The sequence below is a fragment of the Anopheles coluzzii genome, chromosome 2, assembly GCF_943734685.1.
Source record: "Anopheles coluzzii chromosome 2, AcolN3, whole genome shotgun sequence".
Lineage (NCBI taxonomy): Eukaryota > Metazoa > Arthropoda > Insecta > Diptera > Culicidae > Anopheles > Anopheles coluzzii.
In genome coordinates, this window is record NC_064670.1 from 45,059,063 (window position 1) to 45,074,826 (window position 15,764).

The 15,764-nt window shown below is 38.2% G+C and overlaps 1 protein-coding gene across 2 annotated transcripts in view; it reads right to left on the bottom strand.

Moving 5' to 3' along the window:
- Positions 1-5,932: 5,932 nt before the first annotated feature.
- The window catches only part of LOC120953846 (maternal protein pumilio), a 147,179-nt gene continuing 137,347 nt past the window's right edge, over positions 5,933-15,764 (bottom strand). For both annotated transcript variants that reach the window (XM_049607773.1, XM_049607772.1), the window contains exon 13: positions 5,933-15,728. In XM_049607773.1, coding sequence (XP_049463730.1) covers positions 15,167-15,728 — 562 coding nt within the window. In that variant the 3' untranslated portion in view covers positions 5,933-15,166. The remainder of the gene's footprint in view (positions 15,729-15,764) is intronic.

Genomic DNA, 15,764 nt, shown 5'->3' on the forward strand with positions numbered 1-15,764 from the left:
TTCCCTTCAAGAGCGATACAACGATTATAACGACCTTCCAATTTTTTGATATCATTCTGGTAGTACTCCTTCGGTTTTGCCTCAAAATAGGCCTCAGTTTCGGCGACCACCTCTTCATTGCCAAATTTTTTCCCTGCGAGCATTCTTTTGAGGTCTGAGAACAAGAAAAAGTCGCTGGGGGCCAGATCTGGAGAATACGGTGGGCGGGGAAGCAATTCGAAGCCCAATTCATGATTTTTTGCCATCGTTCTCAATAACTTGTGGCCGTGGTGTGTCTTGGTGGAACAACACTTTTTTCTTCTTCATATGGGGCCGGACAAAAGTTGCTTGACAAAAGACGCTCTGTCTCACAAACTAAATGACATACAGACGTCAAATTTTGACACTAATTGTTATGGCCCAACCTGCCTAACACATTAGGCCACTCACCGACGACAGGCAAGGGTCTTCGTGTGATGTGTGAGTGTAGGAGGTCGGGTCTCTCGGGAGAATGAGAGGGCATCAAGCGGGAACCGAGCGGCGGTCGGGCACTCGGTACGGGCAGGCAGAAGGGCAACGACATTATCAGTGAATACACGGTTTTTACCTACATCGTAAGCTTAAACCCTTTCCGCGTTGTTGGCCGTTGTTGAGTAGGGCAACATATCACAACACTAATCATTTGAAGGTTGGTACTATATAAAAATAATATGCATTTAATACTAGCGGCGCCATCTATGTGTCAGACCGGGGACTTATCAGCCAACCTGTTACATAAATTTATTGGTCTATTTACTTTAATATAGCCTATTTACAGATCGCCACGGGCTGGACGTACAATTTGTTTTATACTTTTCTAAAAGTAGATCAGCATATTGTATTATTTTTATCATATTTGTTCTCAGATGAATATCACTAGTACTATGCCAAAGTGGTAAATTAAGAATTCGTTTAAGAAATTTGTTTTGGAACACTTGGATTTTCTTTAAGTGTGTAGAGGCACTTTTTCCCCAAACTGGGTATGCATATAATAATATACGTCTTAGGATTTGTTTATGAAGCAAAAGCTTATTTTTTAAGTTTAATTTTGATTTCCTGCTAGTAAAGCTAAATAGAGATAATGAGGTTTTTGTTGCAGAGAGTATTCTATTTTTCAATATGTTTTTTGAATGTTAACCTTTTGTCGAGTGTAACCCCCAAATATTTAATTTAATTTTTCCATTTCACTTCATTATTAGTATGTTTAATTTTCTATCTGGCAATTTTCTTCTACTTGTGCAACGCGAGAAAAAAATAGCTTCAGTTTTAGATTCATTTAATTTCAGCTTCCATGTTTTGCAATATCTTGCATACTCATTTAGTCCTTTGTTAAGGCTTTTTATTATCGTTCTTGGTCATTTGGCAGAGGAACTAATCGCAAAGTCATCGGCAAAAGAGTATTGTTTGACATTTTTCATTTTTGGAATAACGGTAGAAAGGTGTGGAGGTAAAATTATTTATGTGAACCGAGCCTGTTCGCGTTTTGAGAAATGAAGTGATAAGTCGAATTAGATTTGGAGGAAAATTGAAGGATACAAGTTTGAATAAGGCAGCGCTCTAGCAGCAATCGAACATGACATCGAACATGAAAAATGTATGGGATTTGACATGTTCGATTTGATAACCAACAAATCGAACATGTCAAATCCCATACATTTTTCATGTACGATGTCGTGTTCGATTGCTGCTAGAGCGCCGGGTAACAATCCTTCATGTCAAACCGTATCAAAGGCCTTTTCTAGGTCTAATAATGCTAATCCTGTTGACTTTTTATTTTCCCTTTGTGGTTTTATCATTAGGGAAGTAGCATAATTTTAAGCATGCATTTAAGATAAATGTCAAGTAAATTATTCCCTGCATCGGTATTTTCTTTATAGCTGTGTTATTAATGTTATCAATACCTACTGATTTTTTTGATTGTAGTTTCTTAATTATTTGACAAAGTTTTTTTTTGGTTTGATTAATTCTTTATCTAAGATAGCTGGTAAGGAGTGAAAGTTGTTGAATTCATCAAGTGTTTTTTTAACTAAGCGCTCCTGAGAGCTTTTTGTTTGTAAGCTCACTTTGAAAACGCTAACAATACCACAGCGTTTTCAAAGTGAGCTTTTAAGGCTTCACATTTCTCAGGATTTGTTAGTAAGAAATTTCCATGTTCTTTAATTGGGGGTATAGTTTTACTGTCTCCATTCATGATCAGAACAAATCTCCATAGTCTAGTATTATTACGTGTTTTGTTCATTTTTTCTAAGTTGGTAGACCAAGGATTGTTTCTGATCAGGGATATTTCATCTTCAACTTGTTTTGCTAATGTTTTGTACACATTTTTTAAAGCATGGTTCCACCTATTTCTTTGCCATCGGCGCCTTAATTGGTTTCTGTATTTCATTTTATTTAGTGTAGCCTCAGGGATTAATAATTTATATCGGTCTATTTTAGTTAGTGGTACAAATTTGCTATGTGCAGTGCTGATTAGTTTAGAAAAATAGGCTACCATGAGATCAATTTGATTTTCAGTGTTAATTTTAGCTAAATTCAAGTTTGACAGCTCTATGTGTTGGGAAATGTATTTTTGATACCCTGTCCAATCTGCTTTGGAGTAGTTTGTAATACTGTTGCCACATGGTTTAAAGCTATTGGTAAAGGAAATTTCAAAGATAACCGGAAGATGGTCGGATGTAAATTCGGTTATTGTTCGTGGTGATGTTATCTGGTGTAAATTGTTTGTGAGAACGAGATCAATAGTAGATGGGTTTCGATTTTCATCACTGGGAAAGTATGTAGGATTATGTGGATGGTGAATCGAAAAATTTCCTCTTTGTAAAGTTTCAAAAAGGGGTTTTTCCCATCCGATTTGCACTTTGGCATATGGAATTGCCGTGTCTAGCGTTAAAGTCGCCACAAAGGAAATAACTGTTTGGGATAGTACTCAATAGGTTAACGTCTGCTTTAAAACTCTCACAATCTCTGTTTGCTCCAGGATTATATACTGATATTATACTTATTTTTCCTCTATCAGTTTGTAACTGTATGCCTATGGCTTCTAGTGATTTTAATTTGAATGAAGGAAGTAATTTATGGGTGATATTTTTACTCACTACTATAGCTACACCACCTTTTGTTGTAGTTTCTTTATCTAGTCTATGTATAATATAATTGCAATGTGAAAAACGCATATTACATTTAAGGAATGTTTCATTCAGAGCTGCTATTTGTATCTTATTTGCATCCATGAAACTGAAAAATTTATGTTGTTTGCTGGCTATGCCAGTGGCATTCCAATACATGATTTTAAACCCTTTTTATTTGCCATTGGAGAAACAATATTTTGATGTTATCTGTACTATTACGGAAATTAAATCTTTTTTGTTGCGACATTCGCTTAAATGTGTAAATACGTCTTCGACAATTTGGCATATTTCTTCAAAATATATGTCGAAATCTCCTGCAGAAGTCTTTTTCTTTGAATTGAACACATTTGAATAGTTAATCGGCACTTGGCTTGGCTTGGGCGGATTTCCTATTGAGGGGAAACTGTTTTCGTTGTATTTGAATTCTTTCGTCTTAGGTGGCGCTTTAGTTGCTTTAGTTATGCTTACACGTGTAGGACAGCCTGAATAATTGGCCGTGTGGTGGTCACCGCAATTAGCGCAGCGCAGCTTTGTCGGCGCTATTTTACCGTCTGGGCTAGTAGTAGTTACGCTAAGCGGACAGGATTTGTATGCGTGTGAACCAGCGCATTTCACGCACACAGGTGGGCGGTGGCAGTTTGCGTTACCGTGACCATAACGCTGGCAATTTTGACACTGCATTGGCCCGCTTGTAGATGTATAATATTAAAAAAATCTGATCGTCGAATTTCTTTCTACGAATCTGCAATTTTTTTATCGCCGTTGGTTTTACATGCACTTCTTCCAGTGCTGTTTGGATTTCTTCCAAAGGATAATCTGGGAGGCCAAAGATGACAATGTTTGTGGTTTTTTCGTCATCAAGCTGATGTGTGTAGCAGTGCGTCGAAATTTTTTTGAACTCCTCGATTATTTTACGAAAGCCACTCGTGTTTGTAGCATGCACTACGATACCTTTCACGGTAGTATTTGTTGTGTAATTAACTACACCAACACTAGTTATTTTACGATGGGCATCGCCTACAGATGTGCCGGTCACGACGATTGGAGGTACACGTTCGGTTTTACGCACACTTGCTCTCGCATTGTACGAGGAGAGAGGAAGATCCTCACTATAACTTAGTAACTCGAACGAAATTTTATCTAGGACAAGATCAGGTTTGTGTAAAGCTCCTAAAAATGAGATAAATTTAGTTTCTGTTTCTGGAACTAGGTTCCGGATTAGTTGTTGGTTCGTGATTAGTTAGAAAGAATTTCCAATATCGAGATTGATAACAAATCTAGTTTTTGAACTGACATAGGAGCAGTGTTGCAAAATGTCTTGAAAATCACGGGATAATCACCACCGAAATCAATGAACATATCCTTGATTGCTTGATGTTCATTGCTGATACTCAATTAAAGTGCGTCATGGCATGCCAAACGCGACAAGCAAAGTTAATCCAGATCAGTCAGATGACTGATAAGCTGAGCTTAATGCCGACGCAACCAAAATCATGATTTTTTCTGGCTGTGAACAGTGCTGCCAAATGCCACCAAAACTCATGACTGGAACGAAGCTCAAATCAGCTCACGTACACAACTGAGATGATCAGAGGTGAGACTCAAAAAGTTGGTGGACCAATCACATGCTCGGTGATATTTTGTTTAGCAACTTGGTCACACACTTGGTCGCGACATTTTTTATCGGTGATAATCATGAAATTCTTGAAATATACTTGGATTGTGGTCCCAAGCAACAAAATGGACATGCTTTCTAGCTGTATGTGGTTTGATGGTATGTCGGGTCAAACACAGCGAGAAAACATGTTCGTTTTGTTGCTTGGGACCACTGGAACGGACCGCATATCTTCCGTGATATCGTGATGATCATCGTCAGAATCTGTGGAGACCAAGTGATTGACCAAGAGTTCCACGCAAACAATGAGACCCCAAGATTTGGCTGATTCAGGCCAAGGGATTTGATGACCACAGCAAATGTCACCAAGCATGTGATGGTCGCAACAACTGTTTGAGTCTCATCTCTGATCATCACAGTGGAGCTCGTGACACTGACATGGATTTCGTTTCAAACGGAATTTGTCATGACGATGTCAATGACATATTGGAGAACTGATCATAATAAAAAAAGTCACGACAAAGTGACTGATCAAGCGTTGGTTGCTAAAATATCACCAAACATGTATTGGACACACCAACTGTTTAAGCATCACCTCTCATTATCACAATTGAGTACGTGACACTGACATGGATTTTGCTTCAGTCAGATTTAGTTATGACATTCACAGTGACATTCTGCAGCACTGCATAGGATTACAACACTGTGTTCCTAAACGGGAACTTGTCCCCAGTTGTTGAACATAAATCAATTCTAACACAACTTCCAGGAACAGGATTGGTTATCAGTTTCTCCAGCTCGATAGGTTTGGGGACATATCCTTGGTCCATTATCATCTGTTGAGCATGGATAGGAACGAAAACAGTTCCCAGATACCATATAGTCAGTGATAAGATCGTTATAAGACCCTATTTGGTTTGATTTTTCTTTTGGTATCATTTTCAAAACTTGAATTGATCAAAGATCACTTCTGGAAATGGAATAGCTACGAGATTGATTCCATGCGTACGATTGATAAGATGAACAATCCTGAGCCGTGATAGGCAAAATTGCAAAATACGATGCGTTAGCCACTGAGGCCACGATGACACATTGACCGATGAAGCCAACAAACGTGTGATACATCACGATTATTCAATGGAAAATAAGCTGAACGAAAACAGCAAAAGGATTATTATTTCTTCAATGTTACAGAAAATTTATTTGTTTGATAGTATTATAATATTTATAGTTATGTTCAAATTAATATTACTTTCATATTTATATGTTGTTTTTATAATTATTTATAGCCGTGTGTGAGTGTGTGTTCCTTATGCTTCATTATGTTTGTGTTGTTTGTTCATAGTCGCATATGTTTTTGCTTCCTCTTTTTCTCTTCTTTTTATTCTGTTTGCTGTATTTCCATTCTTCAAACGCAATTGTTGATCGTTTTGTATTTTCTCTTTTTATTCTCTATTTCTGTTGCTGGTTGCGTCGTTTTATTTACTCAGAGTTGCTTCTAAAATCGATAGGTTATACACGATGGATGATTGAAACACTCGCTAAAACTGGTTCAATTTCAAAATGAAAAACGACAACACGATTAAAAACATAAAACAACAAACACACACCCAAAACATGCTAGCGTGCACACTCCTACACACACACACACACACATACACATAAACGACAGGTGTCCCAAGTATTGGATAGCAAAACGTGTTTGCATACGCTGTGCACCTCCACAATATATGTCGTTCTAATAGAAAAATGCTACCACGATGTAAATAACTAAATTCGTACGGATACACAATCATTGAATTGTAAAAATACAAAAAAATGAAGATAAGTTACACAAAACGAAAAAAAAACTATGCAAAACTTACTAAATTAGCTAAGAAAAAAAAATCAATTTCAATAAACGAAATACGTTCAATTTCACTTGTGTCAAACGTGCTGCAGTATCATGCAGAAGGTCTTAACAAAAATCTTGTATGAACATTTTTATAAGGTAATTTTAATTTAATCTCTGATAAATTTCCATTGTGTGTTGTGAGTTGTTTTTACGCAATTCGTTATCTTTTGTCGGATTTAATATTGCAACTTGTGTTTTATTTTTCATTTACAGTTGTTGTTTGACCTCGCTTTCATTTTCATGTAGCTTTCCTTTCTTTTTCAATACACTGTATTTTTGCTGTGTTTATTCGGTGACATATTTATACTTTATACGTTCTTTTCTGTTTTCTCCTTCCTGTTGTCTCTTTTATTACATTAGCTCAAGCTAAATTTGTTTTTTCTACAACTTTTTCTCTTTCGTTCTCTTTTCCATTTTCACACTTCCATTTCATTCTTGTCTTAACATTGCGCGTTGTGTCAGGGTTTTAGGTTTTGCATGTTTCGCATAATTTTATGCTTTGTATCCTACCATCTTTTTGTAGGTGTTGCTTTAGTTTTACTTGTCTCTTCTTTTTTCAATATGTATGCTGTTTGTCGCTCCATTACGAAGATCAGTTGTTCTCTGTTATGCCCCTTAACCTTTCACTTTTCTTCTTTTTCATGAGTCGTTCTAGCTCTTATAAGAAGTACACTTGTTGATTTGCGGGGAGAGGGAGGGAGATGAATTTTAATACAAAAGTGGAGCGTTAGTGTCCTAATGTACAGAGGTAGTGAGAGAGAGAGATAAACGTTGAAGAGAAAAACAGAGGATATTTTTGCATTTAACAGCGTTAAAATAGAACAACACTAATAACAGAGTAGGGATCTTTTCTATTTCAAATAATTCGTTCCGTGTTGAACGTTATTGAAGTGCTTGTAGTTGATCTCTCGATCTGAATCGGAAGGTATCTAACTAAGAGTGGAACATCGTCACGATAAAATAAAAGTTTTAATTTTAGTTTGCGAATGTACACTTTACAAGCAATGCAATTTAGAGCAGTAGGCAAATTTTACACAACAATTACACGATTTTACAATCAACGGAGGACGCGCCTCCCATTCCCACAAGTGTCTGTTTTCCTTGGATGTTGTGCCGATAATCCTTTCTTTTTTCGTATCGAAACATTGGACCCGAAGTTGGACCTGGGTACGCGGGAAGGATTCGAGGTGTGAGAGCTTTGCTGGATAGGAGCGGAGGATAAGGTGGAAGGAAAAGGGTGGTAGATTATGTAGCATTGCTGGCGTGTCTTGCAGTTCAAGTAGAAAAAAATCACAGATCGTGTGGTTGTTGTGGTTGCAGAATTTCAATGCCAATTTCAATGCTGCTTCGTTTAATCGTTTCACCCACTTATTTTCTTTAAATTTACAATACACCAGATAAAAGATTCTAATTCTTGGGACTTTGTTCTTTGCCTGTTTGCGGGGTAGTGGTAGGGCGCTGCAGGGAGCGGGGGAGGTGGGGGGGGGTATATTTTGCGCAGATTTTTGTTATGAATTGTATGTGTTAGTGTTTCCTTTCACTTTTTTTTTTACAGTTAAAAACAATTTATACAAAATGTCGCCGTATTTGCACTGGGGGGAGGGGAGCGACTGTTAATCTTTACACACAGGAGCAAACCAGCCAACAAACGGATTCTTAATGGTCGGGGGAAAGCGGCTTTACCACAGCGTGTTGGGATCACGTTTTTCCACTGTTTAATAAAGTACAGAGATGAAAGCCCATCGAATTTTTGAAGTTTGCAAGACACTGCGCGTCCTTTTCGGAGGACTTTTGCTTAAGACAGAGGAATAGCGAGACTGCTGATTTGGTCTGTTAAACCTCTTTTTAAAAGCGAGAAAAAAAGAACTTTTGTCATAAAATGCATATGTTTTTCATTTTGCACATTCACTGCCAGTTTCGTTCCTCTTGTTTGTAGGAGAATCCGAATTTCTCACTTTTGTTATGTTACACACTTTCACTGTACATATCACACGATTTCCGAGGATGAAGGCAGGTCATATTGTAGAGGGTAGAAGCGAAGCACTGTTTTAGGGGTGGCTAATGTGTGTTTTGGACACATAGATGTTTACATTCTTTTTTGGGCTGTGTGAGTGTGTGTATGTGGTTTTTCCGCTTTCCCGCCACCTTTCGAGCCAGTCGTTGCCGGCTTGTTGTTATTAGTGGAGATGATGATTTTTGTACAAATTTTCACAAAATGTCCCGCATTATAGCTGGTGTGTGTGTGTGTGGGTTAGTGTTGTAATCGTTCGCTTCTTTTCTGGGCTTAGCTAAACAAAACAATCAAACGATGAAGTTATACAACAACTCAGCATCAGTACATGCAGTTTTCCCAAATGGTCTATGAACAGCAACAGGCATCCTGAAGAGAATGAGAACGATTAAGAGAGGAAGAGTGCGGTCTTCTTAACTTAGATTAATTTCCTTCCCTTGCTATCAAAGCCCAAACTCATTAGTTTACATTTGTCTTGGAATCGATTAATTTTACAGTCATAAAACAACAAACGAACACAGCTTTTTAGAGGTTCGTAAGAATAATTTGTACAACGTAATGATTTTAACTCATTGTGTGGGCAAAATTGAAATTAAATGAAATGCAATACTGTGAACCTATATGTACTATCTTTTCCCGAGTCATTTGGTCTGGTCTAGATTACACATTCTCTTCTCTTCAGGCGCCATAATTTTTCCCCTATTTAGTTGAATTGTACAACAAAAATTACATATTTTTTACAAAGTGATTCTAAGCTTGTTAGACCATGCTTCCATTACTCACGTGTTCTGTATTTTCCCACCCTTTTTGACTACCTTGCTCACCTAACCCAAAACCCCGTCATTCCCGGTGTTAACAAGCCTTGCGCAATCGGTGTAAAGTCGACAGCAGACACACACACACACGTGGTGCAGAGCGAGTTTTGTTCTTTACATTCCTATGCCCTTCCCTTCACTCCTCCCATCATTATAGAGAAAACAAATCTAACCTGAGAAGAACACTTGATAGCGGTTTTTTTTTCGTCCCACATCCTCCTCCCCTGGGTTTGTGTTCTATTATTTGTACAGCACAATTTTACACGTCTCTTCTCTTAAACTTCCGGCGTGTGTGGTAAGAATGTATAAAAGTGATCTTCAAGGGTCGTCTTGGTGGTGGTGGTGGTGGTGGTGGTTGTTGTAGTGATGGTAGTGGCGATTTTTCTAGATTTTTCACAAGGTTTTTCTTTTTACACATTCCTATGTTTTTGGGGGGTATGCGAGTGTCTTTTCCCCTACTCAGTGGTGGAAAGTTGTGTTTCTGTTCTTCTATTCCATGTGACATGTGTTTGTAGTACAGTCCAGTTTTTGGAGGTGGTATTGCGTGTATTGTGGGTATTATTTCTTATCTCGTGTAGTATGTATGTTCAGTCCAACGTCTCACACAAAATGTACGCGCCTCTTCGCGCAGTGTGGATATTGTTGTATTTACATTGGCTTCTATTTTCGATTGATCGCTATTGGGGTTTCGTGTTAGAATGGTTCATGCTCTCTGTTTCTGCTTTTGCTCTCCTGATATTTGCATTGCTGAATCGATTTATGGTGTTTCGCCATATTTTTTTTTTACCACTATTTACTCTGCAGACATTGCGTACTTTTCTTTATATATAAGTGCTCTTTTGGTGGTTTGTACAGAGAATTATACACACTTTTTAAACCGTTCCCATCAATTGGTCTTGAGAAGTTTGGGTTGTCATTTTCGTGAGGTCTTTTCTATTATTCTACTCAACCTGGATACTGTAGCTGTAGTTTCACCGTTTTCTCTTTTCCACCTAGACACTTTTGCATAAAGGTCACGAACTCACACACGCACACACACACACGCGTACACACCTTATAAATATCGTTTCTACGCTTCTCTGTAACGCAAGTTGGATGCATTTTGTAATATTTACGAAGGATTTCTACAACTGGTTTTTCTTATTTTTTTTTTTTGTGTATCTAAGAATTCTAATGTACAATCAAACACTATTCAAAATGCTTCTCCTTTACGCACACCCATACACGCGCGCTTTGTCAATCTCATCTATTGAACTGCTGGCAAATTGATTAAAATTTTAAGAATTTACGCCTCGACCACATATACTCCCGATACTGTCGGTCTTCATGCGCGAGATCTATTTTACTTTGTAATGGTTGTGTGGTGATTTTGATTCGGCTTGATGCTGCTGTGATTCATCATGATTTGCATACGGGCCATTTGAGTTTGTTCGTACGTTTTCGTACGATGGTGTGAGTTTGTCAATTGCCGCACTTTTACAAGAAATGTCTCTGTGTTGGGTTCTGAGTTTCCGGTAGGGTAGGTAGTATAAAATAACTATATAAATTTTGTACAGCGATATACAAATTGATCGTTTGTCGTGTGCACACACACACACACACACCAGTTTTTGTTTTTCAGATCGCCTGTTTCATGGTCACAAATGTTTACAACATTCGTTTCTCCGTACGGACTCGCTAAAATGGTTTAATCAACTCATAATGCCTGCATTGAACGTGTTTGTGTGTACAAAGAAAACGAAACAAATGGAAGGACATGTTTATATACCAAGTTCGGTAGAGTTCGGTTTCAAACGTTTCAGTGACGCATTTCTATGTCATCTTCGTAGCTCATTATCTGTTCTCCTAATTTTTTTCCTTTTTAAATATGATCATTTTCCATCGGTCAATCCAGGTGTTTAATGTTTTTGTTACTTTTTTCCACTGTCCTGTGACAGGTTTTTAACCAGTTTTTTATATTAAAGTCTAGAAAATCGTTTCTAAGAAAGTCTATCCATTATGAGGAATATGTATATAGTCGTGAGACATTGCTACAAGCCCACAATAGTTATTTTCACTGTTCATAATTGATTTAACATAGCACAAATATTTTCTTTATATATTTATATATATATATATTTATAGATTCATTTTAAAGCAGCATCTAAAACCCATTCAGTTAGGTGTTCTATCCCACCACTTCTTGAATGTACAACTGCATGCTTAATAGTTCAACGGGTTGTGTTGCAAATATCCGCGATCCTGTTACTATGAACGAACATAATTAGAGCCAAAAAATCCTTTTTCTACTGTAATGGTATTTTTTCCGCTTAGCAAAACACGATTCACCTCTATGCTTTATGCTCCAATAACATTTTTGAATATTGAAAAATATAATTCAAGCATTACCATGAAGGAACCAATTTTGCTCTGAATATCCATAAAAGGAAAATATTTTACTAAGTATTTCGTATAATTAATTTTAATACGTTTAAACATTATCTGTTCAGCTAATTGCAATTTAAAAATTGTTTATGCTACTTTTGATGCAAAAAAAAAAGTTAGCATATTTCATACAAAGGACAATCTAACTCATATTCATACAAAACCCACGGGACAGTTTGAAACAAATGCGAGGATGCCTAACATTTGCCACCACACACGTAGAAGTTGTTACTTGTTCATTCGCTAAATTTGCGTTAAAATTCACGGTTCTTACGTAACTCCAGTCTTGGATGAGGCGCGTTCTTCTCCATCCTTTCTGTGCCAACATAGCTAAGAAAATCTGCCTCAATTATCGTGTTCTCATCTTAGCGAGTCAGTTGCAATCAATAGTGTTAGTTTTCTGTACCATTATAGCGCTATATTCGTTTTTTTTTTAATTACGTACTATCACTATGGTGAGAGAACTAGGACTATACGCAAAGTGCTTAAAAATAGTACAGTTACTCCATTTATCAAACGTACGATTATGTTCTTTTATGTAGAAACTATCCATTCCGCTCACGGGGTTTGATAGGTATATTACTATTATGAACCAGAAAACTCCCTCCTTTTTCAAGCATGACGCCGGCAAGTTGACGAGGAAAAAAAAGTATAAGAAATACTTCACATATTTAGTCATCTGTTTGCTTGTTACTGCGGGTTGTTCGATATTCTAATTAGATGCTTCACGGTTTCGTGATAAAATTCTATTGTATTAAAATGGTTAAACTAGAGCGGAGCTTCTTATCGTTGTTAATTGATACAGTTCATGTAAGTTCGACTTTATAACTCTTAAATCTGGCTAAACTCTACAAGTTTCGGAAACTGATGTAAGAAGAATAAATGAAATGAGTTTTTATCATCATCCTTAGTTGGTAAATGTATGTGGAAAATGTAACTGTAACGCTCTACTATTAGCTAGATGAAACGCTTGCCCAAAGCGGCACATCACCAGACCGCACATTAGTACAAACTACGTTGGACTGGGATGGCAGTAAATGGTTTCCGTTATTATTTCTTTTTTCTTTTGCTTACATAAAACTGTACTAGAGTAATTCTAAAGTCACCGCTCGATGGATATTTTGCTCTAGCTCTTTAACAAATACGGTCAATTTTCATCCATCGTTATGCGTCTGACTTGCATAACTCTTGATCCACCAAAATAGAGCACGCATTCACTCCAGCGTTTGTCGAGGATAGTATGTCCAAACGCGATTTATGTCATTGATAGTTGGTTTCAATTTGAAAAAAAAGTCACGTCGTAGCAATGCTTTTTGTGTGGATGCTAACTTATTTTTTAATTTTTGTTCTCTTAATTTTTGTTTTTGAAAAAATGATCCCTATGCCAGCTTCTTCCTAGTAATAATTAAAAATAATTGATACTGCTCTTCTGCTTTTTACTATACGCTACAGCAGTTCATACACTACTTAATCCTCTCTTTCTCTCTTGACGGTTGCTCGTTTTGTCGCAACACCCTTAAACAACTGCAACAATCGGGATATTCTACACGCTGTAAATGAATAACCCACTTCTGCATCAACCTCAAATGTATACTAGAGTTTTCTTTATCAAAATGTTGCGCCTCGGAGTACATGCAGATGGGATGGAGATGCACATTGGATTTGTTCATTGTGACAAACATCATTCTTGCAATGCATGGCCATTATTGGCAACTATATTGGCGACTTCGGCCGCCTCCTTCAATACAAGCCTAATCCCTTGTAGCAGCTGTAAGCTCTTCAGACTGTATAACGGCTTCATTTAATTCGAATTTCCTTCCCTCCACGTTTTATTTATGCTCCATGATTACCGACACAGCGAAACACTTTCCACAACAAATAGTAAGCTCCATTGTTTACACTTTCACCTCGTCATTGAACAGATGTTGGTATCCAATTTGTCTCTACACTTTGAATGTGTTATTTAGCGAGTGTGCGCGTATTTAGGTTGCCATAAATATTACGTTTTACATGTATTAATATATGCTTAGTCTCTACAAACATGTCGTGGCATTATACTGCGCTGCATTTTACAGTTACAGTCCTCTTGTTTTTTTTTTTTTTATATTCTGTATGTAGTACAAACTTCAGTACTACTACGGTTTGTGGGTACAATCAACTAAATCAAGAGCTGGAACCTGCATGTAAATGTAAATTGCAATCGGACCCCCATTTCCATGCTAATCATGAGCCGTAATTGTAATATACTGCAAAGGAGGGGTTCGTCGATTGGTTTCGCAATGCCATTTCATTTGCCTGTGGTATCAACGCTGATATCAACGCAACTATTGCAACGTACAATGAAACGAAGCTGATTAGCTGTATCGTGTGTTCGATCACGCAACGAAATGGATTATCTATGACCTGAAAATAGCCAGAGATTTCCTGCATCCTGCATATTTCATCTCGCCAAATGAAGTGCTATAAATCACTTTTGCAAGAAATTGTTCTTTTCGCTAAATAATACACTACTTACACCAAGGCATCAATAAACAACTATGCACAAAGTTGCTGTTTTGTATGTGTAGCACTTCATTTCTTACACCAAATTCGCACACTGTTTAGTTGCAAGCGAACGAATGATTTTGTTTGCTACTGTTTCGTTTCATTTCTAGAATTGAGATCTAACACCGTACGCGAGATAAAAATGTACACAAAACATATGTATATATATATGGAGGGGCCACACAAAATACAGAAAACTTATACACGCGCTGCTTCTAGTAGCTTCACTTTATACGTTCGAAAGCGAATATTAATTTCTCATTCGTGATTACCCTTTTTATCGCTGACGATTCTCGCTTAGTATTTCACTGGCGCAACATATTTGCGTTTTCAAGCTCGTAGTAGAAAAATATAATAACATAAAGTTAGATCCCTGGTCCAAACTCAGAAGATGCATTACGATGAGTCTTGTAAAAGGCTAAAGATGCGAGCAATCACACACATTCTTACGTCCTAGGTTTAGGAAAGGAGGAACAATGTCTGATGCGTACTTTTTTATAGCCGTATTCAGCAGTACGGTCCCCTATCATGTGCTCGTAGAAAAAAAACATACAGCGGATCCCAAAAATTGGCCTCTGTGGTGAAAACTGAGCTGTGTGTATGCGCATTTGCTCTGGGTTAATATTCGAAGATAGCGTACAGTATTTACACATTATCCAGTGGTCGTTGCGAGTCTTCCATTCGAAACCACAGGCGTTGCGGCGGGCTTCAACCTGCTTACATGACGCCATTGGTAGGCGGTCCAATTGGGCGCAGGCCAGCACTGGTACCGTTGCTGTTGCCGCCGCTAACGTTGGTGTTGCTGTTAGTCGTCACACCGTTCGATGGAACACCGGCACCATTGCTGGCCGAACTGCCACCTGTCGCAGTGGCTCCCGCGCCATTGGCGTTACCTCCTCCGTTGCTTACACCGGCCCCGTTCGAGGGGCCATTGGCAGTGAGTTCACCAGTGGTGCTATTTGCACTACCATTAGTCCCGTTGGTAGCAGGACCACCGGCTGCCGAGCCAGCCGTACCATTTGCGGCTGTACCGGTCGCAGAGGCAGCGGCCGCATTACCCGACCCACCGGCACCATTGCCTGCCAGCGAATTCGGTGTCTTTAACGTAAATTTGTCCAACTTGGCGATGATGTGCTTGCCGTACGTGTACTTCTTCAACGAGTTCATGTGCGGCCGAATCTTATGCAGCAGCACCTTTCGCTGCGTCGGCTCGGACACGTCAATCATCTTCTGTACCACGTAGTTCGCGTACTGATCCTTCATCATGACGTGAAGTCCGCTGGAAATGGGAAAAGAAAAAAGGGAAACGATGTGA